General features: G+C 35.5%; 1 protein-coding gene across 1 annotated transcript; it reads right to left on the bottom strand.

Moving 5' to 3' along the window:
* Positions 1-5,834: 5,834 nt before the first annotated feature.
* LOC133872733 (fasciclin-like arabinogalactan protein 17) lies at positions 5,835-8,436 on the bottom strand. The gene is made up of 3 exons (XM_062310319.1): positions 6,977-8,436; positions 6,166-6,299; positions 5,835-6,074 (listed from the first exon to the last, which is right to left on the bottom strand). The coding sequence occupies exons 1-2, from the start codon at positions 8,292-8,294 to the stop codon at positions 6,226-6,228; spliced, it is 1,392 nt and encodes a 463-aa protein (XP_062166303.1). The 5' UTR covers positions 8,295-8,436; the 3' UTR covers positions 5,835-6,074; positions 6,166-6,225.
* Positions 8,437-10,505: the final 2,069 nt, after the last annotated feature.

A 10,505-nucleotide genomic window follows, 5' to 3' on the forward strand; every position in this document is an offset into this window, starting at 1 on the left:
TAGGTTTTACAGTTTTCCCAGCTTCTCTCCTTTCTACTTCTTACCTTTTAGTTCCTTCTGATTTTTGGGCTTTGCGATTGGCTTTTCCTGGTTCTTGTACCTTATCTTCTTCTTCTCGAGACATGCAATGTTATGCGCAGTAAATGCCTCCACGTTGGTTTCGTCCTTGTTCTATGTTCCCTCCCAGATTGTGCATTTCAATGGGAAATTATTTGTAGGTATCTTGTAGCACATGTGATTAAAACTTTAACACCAAGCAAAATATAGGAAATTATTTGTAGCAATACCTACTATAATGAATTTTACCATATAAAATAAAAGCACGTACATTTCAATTATTATTAGAGTAATGCTACATACTTATCTCATATATGTATATCATGTGACTCAGCTATACTATTATACAAGCTTTCCAAAACTTAGAGAAATGTAAGCATATAAATACATCTAAACAATAAACAAATGACATCATATCTTAGCTATATTCATATACAAGTTTTTCAAATCTTCGGGAAATGCAAGCATACAAATACATCTAAGTATAACATCACATAAAAATCATCATATGTAATTTAGCCGTAATGATATACATATGTTTTGTTCCATTCAAACTCATAGGCATATAGGTATGTCTAGCATGAAATTCCACATAAAACATTCTATGCATTCCAGTTGTAATGATATGTATATGCTCTGTTTCATTCAAACACATATACATATTAGTACATCTAGTCATGAAAACATCATAAATCATGTCATACATCTTGTCATGCTTACCTTTCATCCGTTTTCTTTGTTTTGTTGCTGACATCAATGGGACTTTCACCCAACTAATATTACATTTGAGCTACCGATGAGACATTCACCCAAATGGTCTTACGCTGCATTGTGCCGATGGGACTTCAACCCAAACGGTCTTGTTGCTGAAGCCAATGGGACTTTCACCCAACTGGTCTTACACATGAGCTGTCGATGGAACTTCAACCCAAACAGTATTACGTCCAGCGTTCATGATTTCGTTCCATGCTTTGCTCATCTCATCATTTCACATATTCATCGTGGTATTATACACATGCATCATATAACATCAAATATTTCTCATGTCATTTTCAAACATATTATGAAATCCATAAATCTTATCACAATTCCTCAATTTCTCATATCATACTTTAAAACTCATAAATCATCATCAAAATCATTTCTCAACATAATTTAAGATATTGAAAGAATTCATAATTCATATATTATCTGAAAATATCATCGGCTCGAGTTATCACAAGTGTATCATTTTTAAGATTTCCCAGAGCATTAAAGATCTTTTCTCAGTGAGTTAAATACTCAAATTGGTTGCTTGACTATTGGCTTATGAAGAATTTTTCTACGCAAGTCTCGCAATATACCAATATACAATACATTGCAATGACACATTAAAGAGAAATAATTGAGGTTTTATTTTTTAATACAATTGCATTGTTTACTCAAAAGGGGGGGAGGTGGGCGGTTAAAGGTTCCTCCTCAATCATTTCTCCACATTAAAACTAACTCAACACATTTATAACTCTAAATCTCTTAGGTTCTTGATTTTTCCAAGAGCCAAAAATTTAGGTTTTACAGTTTTCCAAAGCTCCTCTCCTTTCTACTTCTTACCTTTTAGTTTCTTATGATTTATGGGCTTTGTGATTGGCTTTTCCTGGTTCTTGTACCTCCTCTTCTTCTTCTCGAGACATGCAAAGTTATGCGTAGTAAATTCTTCCATGTTCCTTCGCGCATTGCGGTCCTAAATTACATATAGACTTGAATTTTTTTTAATTTTTTTTTTTTTTAATAAAGACTGGTCCAAGAGTTGATATGCACTGCCACATCAACCCAATGGTATGGAAGTGGGATATGAGATAAGTATGTAGTATTACTCTAATAATAATTGAGATGCACGTGCTTTTATTTTATATGGTAAAAATTATTATAGTAGGTAGTGCCACAAATAATTTTTCACATTTTATTTGGTATTAAAGTTTTAATCACATGTGCTACAAGATGCCTACAAATAATTTTCCGTGGAAATACACAATCTAGGATGGAACATGGAACAAGGATGAAAACAACGTGGATGCATTTACTGTGCATAACCTTGCATGTCTCGAGAAGAAGAAGAGGGGGTACAAAAACCAGGAAAAGCCAATCGCAAAGCCTGGAATTCAGAAGGAACTAAAAGGTAAGAAGTAGAAAGGAGATGAGCTGTGGAAAACCATAAAACCTAAATGGGGAATAAATAGATCTGCTATGTTTGTCTAGACTTGCTTTTCAATTTGCCTAGATAAACCTAATGCTTGACATTTAAGAATTGTACATGTTCTGGATGTATCAACAGCAAACAAATCAAGTTGCCGGTATTGAAAACTAACAAACAGGCAGTTAAGTAATTGAAAGAAAGCCAATCTTTCACTTGGAACAAATTCCCTGAGTCTCATTCACAACAACTGTAGAGACTTCATATGAATATGAAGTCAATCATTACTATAGTTATTACTATGCTACTGTTAGTACAAATACTATTATTTATAACTCATGGAAACCCATAGAATTTATGGGATTTCATTTGACAACCCAACAACTAAAAACACTAACACATACAAAAATCTTGAGGTTAAACAAACAAATTACCAATTTACAACATTTAAGAAAATCTAGGGTTTTGGGTCTTACGTTAATTTCTCACCAAAATGAAACCCAATACTTATAGATGGCTTAGAATACATAGAGAAATTTGAGAGATTAAGCTCAAACTCTTAAAGATAAATCACAAATACAAGAAAATCTAGGATTTTCGGATTTACTTCAAACCAATTGGTAAAAACAACGATTTTTTTTTTACTAAGGATCACATTTCCAATGTCAGATTCACGTTTGGAGGCCTCAAAATGCTAGAATCTAGGGTTTATGGGCAAACCCTAGGAGAGAGAATAGAGAATTTTTGTGAGACAGGAAATGGAGAGAAACGAGCTGCAAATGCGCTCAAACAATTTATATCCAAGCCTTTCTGGACAGGCAAGTAGGCCGCCCGGACATGCCAAAGTGAAATGTGCCTCTGAACTCTCGGGTCGCACCTTCCGGATACGGCAAGGAACAGGACCTTACTGACTGACTCGTCTAAACAAAGAAATTGTCCGTTCGGGCACCCAACTCATAAAACTCAAGTTTTAAGCGATTTCTAAGTGTTATTTTTCTATACTTAGCTTAATTATTCCCTTAATTAATCTAATTTGTGTTTTAAACTCTAAATTAATATCTTGGACGTTACAATACTTAAAGGTCTAAGTTTTAGGTTTTAAGTTGAAATATTAGTCTACAATTGAGACTAATAGTAGAATATTTCACAAACGTATGAGCCATACATGAAGTTTCAAGATGATCTGTACGACTAAGGTGAGTGAAATTCATGTGGAAACTATTTACTGGCTCTTTATGTAGCATATAGATTTTGATATTAAACTTGCATACTTATTACTAACATGAAATGCTTTTTAAAAATGCCGTGAACTCTAAATTTTTGTGCAAAAATGAAATATTTGAGAAAATTCATACATTGATAAGAAAATGGTTAATATCTTTGTATAACATGGTCACCTTTGGAAAAATGAGTGAAGAGTCTGGGATATGTGCATTCTAATATATGGGCTTGACCCTATGGTCTAAGTTTATTTTTAATGTTCTCTACCTTGGATCCGAAGTCTAAAAGTGACTAGCGCAACCATGTACTGATAATAGTTACGCCCTGTTGCATCACTAGTTGTGTAGATCACCCAAGGTAAGACCTGGTTGGACAACTTAAAGTGGTTGGCATTTTATACCTTATAGGGGCACCGATGTTCTACCTGAAGTCCCACAAGACACCCAAACCTCACCATAAGAGGATTAAGAATACGATAAACCAACGATAGTTATGACCTGAACACATGTGATATTATTCATATGATCATAATAATGTATCAGCATGATTTTATGCCTTACTTGCCAGAAACTCTATTATATGATATTGCGTATGATTTATCATATTTTAATAAAGATTAAGCTCACTGCATATTGACATGTTTCATGTGTGCTTAAATCACTAAATCGTGGACTTACGTTTTGTTTTTTCTACTTGCGCAACATCTTTGTTTTGCAGTCAGTCAATATTTATTATGGTTCATGGGGCCTCGTGCAGAAGGATTTCAATAATTACTTGTGAATATTAATTTTTTGTGGACAACGCTAAAATGGTGGACTATATATAGGCTGATGAGCAAGATGAAGACTTTTCCTTCCTTACGTTTGTGTGGTATTGGTACATTATATAGCATTAGGATCTTAAGAATTTGTTTTTGATAGACTTAAGTTTTTTGTATTTTGATGTTCACTTGACTTCTAGACTTGATATTATTTTGGAGTTTATCTTCTGCTATATAGATCTCTGGTTAAGAAGTAATGTTGAAAGTCCCTCTTGTGTTCTTTAAAAAATGAGGTGGCTTGTAAGATCACCAATGAACTTGTGATTGATCACTATTAAATTTTGATCAAATAGTGATTTTAAAAACTACCTTATATTCAGAGGAACACGAGAGTGACTTTTAGAATTACTTATTGTTAAGAGATCTATATAATTTGTCGAGTTATTTTTCTTGTTAAATAATACTAAACAAAAAAAAAAAAAAAAGAAGTTATGGTGACATTATGTGAGTTCATTATCCTTAATAAATCCACATCGGGTGACCCGGCGGGCTTTGGGCCATCAGAGGGTAATTAAGAGTATTGTTTTCATTGTTGCCTAGGCCCAAAAGGGTCTTCGCCGAGTGGCCCAAAGTCTCTTTTCGTATCACTGAATTTGCATCTCAAAGTTAAGAGGTCGGATTGGAATCGTTACAATTAAATTGCATTTCAAAGTATTTGCCCATCACTCTTTCATCAATACAAATACCCTTTTCGTTTTATATAATCTACTTTAAGAATTCAACCTTTTCTTAAAAAAGAATACAACAAACAAGATGATTTATTAATATTAAAATATTAATTAAATAATTTAATTCCCACTTTTCTACTAACTTAAAGTTTTGAGGAAAATAATAATTTAATATTTTTTTTTTTTTTAACAGGCGAGATTATATTTTTGCGTGCCAATGGATAGAATTAACATTTCCATTATATACTTAAGAGAAGATGAACTCATAGTGACATAATTGATAGGGCACAAAAAACCAAGTGTTTCAACAAGAGGAATGTTAGAGATCAGTGTACTCGTCATTTTATGGTTTTTTTTTATACTGACATGACATCCTGTATTTTTTAATTAAAATTAAAAAAAGAAAAAATCAAACTATAATTTTTTTTTAAAAAAAACAATACCTTATGTCAGCATAAAAGAATCCCAGAAGAACACTAGCAAAAACTCTTAACACCTTTCACTAAGGAAGTGGGACAACATTTGCTTTGGTTTCATATTAAGAATTCAAGCAGGCGACCAATTGGAGAGAGAAAAAAAAAATAGTAAATGGTTTCCCCCAAACATTAAGCAATGATTCTGTTTATATATATATATATATTTCATAGAATGACAGAACACCAGCCGTGAAGAACCATTAGGGTGTGCTGTCTAAATCAAAAAACAAAATCATAAAATCACACAACAACCACCGTCGCTGTCACTGCAATTTTAATTTGAGCGGAGACGATACCTCCAAGCCAACCAACCAACAGGGAGGTCTATTTTCATACACACATCATAAATATGATATAACAAAGAATATTAATATGTGTTTAGGGTATGATTCACTAATCAATGGATGCATAAACAGCCCAACAACAACCAAAAAACCACTGATAAATCTTCCAAGTAAGTTTGTTTATGCATAATACTGTGACAGCGAACCAAACATAAAAATAATTCCAAAAAAACAAAAAACAAAAAAAAAAATGACATGTAATTACAGTATCTGTGACCAAAAAACAGTGAACTTAATTCCCCCCCCCCTTCTGTTCTGTGGGTTTTCCAATGCTCCCTCCCCTCCGATTATCTATTATGCATCCATTGTATCATACAACTGCATATAATAATAATAATATTAAAAAAATTACACAGCCAAATAAATTAACCCACTTGAACCAAATAAGAGAGATAAAAAAAATAATTACCATTTATTGATTGTTTACATGAATTCGTTTTTACTTGTGGGTTGTTTTGAGGGCCTATTTTCATTGACAAGTAGAGAAGTGAGAATCCTGTCCAATGGCTCCAAGCATCCTACATCCTACCTCCAGCAACTTCCCTGGCACATGCAATTAAATCAAGATTAAAAATTTAAGTCAACCCATAATATTAAATTTAAACAAATCATGCAGGCTGATTAAAAACTGTATAAAAAAATAATAATAATAATAATAACACAAGATATTAATTATATATCCAGGCTGTTGTTTGCATATTAATGGCTCACAGCTTGGAAACCCTGGATATAATAATGGAAGGAACCTTCCTTGGCTCCACTATTTCTTAATTATTCGTGAAAATGGTGTCCATCTTTACCTCTCACCGACAAAAATTTTCACCGGAGATTTCCAGGGATTTCTTCGCCGGAGGCCAAAGTATAAGAGCCCCACATCAAAAGGATGATAAGAAAAAGAAAAGCTTAAAGCTTCCACTTTATCAAACAATGATCGCAATTCACATAATGTAAGAATAATTTCTCCTTTCCACACGCGCTATTCACAAAACTCATCAAAAAAGGCAAAAGACCACACTATCGTAAACGCGTATTTCCATTTTCCATGATTCCATCTAACCCACTAATTGAAGCAACAGTAGCCTAAATCAGATTAATTTGCCTGCTATTCTAAATCAGTAACTAGATTGAAGAACAAAAAACACACCACTGACACCAGATAAAGCAATTGAGGATAATAAACAACATCAATATAAGCAATTTTAACTGTGTCTATAACTTACCTCTTCTGGGTTTGGTAACAACCTTAACAACCGGAGCTGTTTTTTTCTGTGTATTCGTCTCCTCCTCCGATGGGAACAAAACCCCATCAATCCCTTGCACCGAAATTCTCCCGTCCGTGTATATATCGGGGTCGAACAGATAAGCAGACCCATCTCCTTGACCGAATTTCACAGACCCATCAGCCTCCTGAGCCACAACCTTGTGCGGCAATTGCAGAGTATCGTACCGGATCTTCCCGAACCGCCGAACAGCATTGTACATGCTCTCCTCGGTCTGGTACTCCGGTATTATATGGTAGTATATTATCTGCTCCGGTGCGCCGGGCTCACTCAACTGGTCCGTGGTCAGCTTAGCCATCGCCTCGTCGTTGGGGGCCAAGACGGTCAACACGTACCCTTCCGATACCAAACGTCCCATTTCGGTGGCTAGCGAGGTTAGATTGACCAAAATATCGGCCATCTCGTTGTACCCACCGTAGTGTAAAAGGGTGTGTATGAAGTCCTTGACCTGGCGCATGCCGTTGAAGTGATGGCGGGGACCTCCCGGTCCCGGCGCCGGAGCCGGAGCCAAGGACGGACCCGGCGCCAAAGCGTCGTATATCGGCAGAACCGGGGGAGAGCCGGCCGGTACCGGTGCTGCCGGTTTCTTCAACCTGTTAGTCCTGGGGTCCACCTCGGGTGCGCCCTCCGGTAAGACGGCCGAAATCGACCGTAGACTCCTTCTCTGGTTGAAATCCTCCTGTACAGAACGGGGAACCAGGAGCCGCTCGATCCCGTGGATAACGCCGTCGGGGCGAACGACGTCGTCAGGGCGAACAATCTCGGCCGAGTCGACGATTCTCTTCCCCGAGCCGTGGCTTCTCAAATGCACGTGTTCGTTCCAGAGTGTCCGTTGCCGAACCGGCCCGGAAGGCTCACCGGGCCACTGGTCCGACCCGATTCGCCTGGGAACAATGTGGAACATCAAGAGGGTCTGGAGGGACCTGAGGTTACCGGGCTCGAGCAAGAAGCGCTTGAACTCCGGGTCGAGCCCCCGCTCCAGAGCCTCATTTCTGGGCGCGAAGATGGTGACGTTGTACTTCCCAACCGCCTCCTCGAGAGTCTGCAAAAGAAGGGCCTTCTCCACGAGCTCGGCCAGCTCGGTGTAATGCGAGTCGAGGAGTGCCACGAGGACCGAGTTGGAGTTTATTTGGCCGGAGCTCGAAGAAGAAGAAGATTTAGAAACAGGGTTTTGAGGCAATGCGGCATGGGATGTGGAAACAGAAAGAAATAATAATAAGAAGAAGAGCTTGGAGACGCCACAGATGTGAGAACCCATGGCGCTCAAGGAGAAGAAGAGAGATGGGTTTTTCTCTTTCTCTCTGTGTATTTTGGCTTTGTAATGGGGGGTTTGCTTGGGGAGGAAAAAAGAGAGAAGCGGAGGAAAAGAGACAAGTCCTGTGAAGACTTAAAAAAAGTAGAACAAGACTCGACGATGATGGGCTGTGTGCTTGTGTATTGGGTTCGAACAGGCTGGATGTAGGGACCACACTGTCACTACCATCACCGGCTCCACGGCTTCTCAGTTCTCAGTTCAAGCCACGCCCTTGTCCTTGGCTTTGAGCCGCCATTTTTGCTTTCTTTCTTGGTGGAGATATTTCTAGTGTTTGTTTTTTAGAAATTTTTAAAACGGAAAAAATAAAATAATCCTGTCCATGCGATTCTGCGAACGTGTTGAATATTGATATAATTTAATAAATAGGTTGAGAAAAGATTTGAGATTAAAAATCAAAGAAATCAACTTCAAAATACAGTTAATCTTTCACTTTATTAGGTTTTTTTAAATAATAAAATCAACTTCAAAATAGAGTTAATCTTTCACTTTATTGGGTTTTTTTAAATAATAATTTGATTTTTAACATGGATTGATGGAACTCTTCGTGGATACTATTCTCTACCATAATGCTTTAAAATATACAAAAAATTATCCTACGTGAAATTTTATATATCTCTTATCTTTTTATATTATAATCGTCATTTTTTTTTTATTAAAAGTCATTCTATCACTAATACAAAATAACGGGATATTTTTTTAAAATGTTATATTAAAAAATAAAAATCATGTTATCTCTCATGTTTAATGCTTTGGGCAACCCAAAATGTAACGCCCCGTCCGGCATAAAATAATAAGTTGAAAAATTGAATAAATCTATCTTCTATATGGCGCTATTACTATTTCCACAACCGTCAATTTTAAGTAAATTTTAAAAAAAAAAAACATAAAAAATTTAGAACCACAAACTTACACTTTATACAATTTACCAAAGCTTTGAATTGAACAAACACTTTATACATTTGAAAGTTATTACATACCCCTATATTAATATTGTTTTTGCACATCTCCAAAAGTTGCTACACACGGATACTAAGTTTTGGCTGATTTGACAAAATAGTTCTAAAATCAAAGACGGAGCTAGAAACTCTTATGAATATATAGGTCATGAGTAAAAAAAAAAATTGTTGGTAAGGGTTAGTAGGTTAAATTTATTTATTTTTACATTTTTTTTAAAAAAAAAAAAATTGAGGGGGGGGGGGGGGGGGGGGGGGGGGCGCATGACCTATATCGGCCCTCCCTAAATCCGTCCCTGCCTAAAATACTCTATAGACTCCAAGGGCAGCTTAACCTACTATTATTCGTGACATGTATTTACTTATTTTATTTTAAGTATAAACATTTAATGAATCATATTTTATCTTTGGGTGTTACACATAGCAAGACATGGCATACTTCATTTTCCCTTGTTGGCTCTAATTATTTATTATTAATATTATTATTATGTTGAACAGAAGTTATTAACAGTAAATTTTTTCAATAAAAATGAATTAGAGTTTGTTCATTTTAGCGTTTATAGAAAACTAAGAATTACATAATTCATAAGACCCTCGCGCATACTTGCCCTTCTTAATGAACACTTTTTCTATAAAGAAGTATCGATAATTATCATATAAATTATATATAGATTAATCGAAAGTTATGAGAATATCTAAACAAAACAATATTCATCATCTAGCTGTGAATTAAGCATTATAGGTTGCGTATCCGCTGTTGTATTTGTAAAATGTGAATATCACTTTTACATAAATGTTTTGCATCCACATCTACGTGGTTATTGTAGTTATTAAATGCGGTTATTATCCGTTATCTACATATTAGGCAATGAGTCTATATAATCTTTTGGGTATTTTTTAGTCTCTATTATGACATATTTTAAATGATTTTTAAAATAATTTAGACTGATTTTTAGTGTTTTGGGCTTGTTTTAATTATTTGTAAGTCCTAATTGTTTGAAAATATATTAATTTCACATTACTTTGTGTTTTTGCCCAAGTGTTACATCCACACGTATAAATAATAACTTTTACTAACCGCAATCATATGTGTAAATTTCACCCACATGTTGGTCCTAATAGAAAGATACATTTTGTGCCTCTCCATCAATATAATTAACGCATGGATCATGACCCCCAAACAAGCCAAAAAGAAGCAAAC

This window comes from Alnus glutinosa, chromosome 7, assembly GCF_958979055.1.
Source record: "Alnus glutinosa chromosome 7, dhAlnGlut1.1, whole genome shotgun sequence".
NCBI classification, from domain to species: domain Eukaryota; kingdom Viridiplantae; phylum Streptophyta; class Magnoliopsida; order Fagales; family Betulaceae; genus Alnus; species Alnus glutinosa.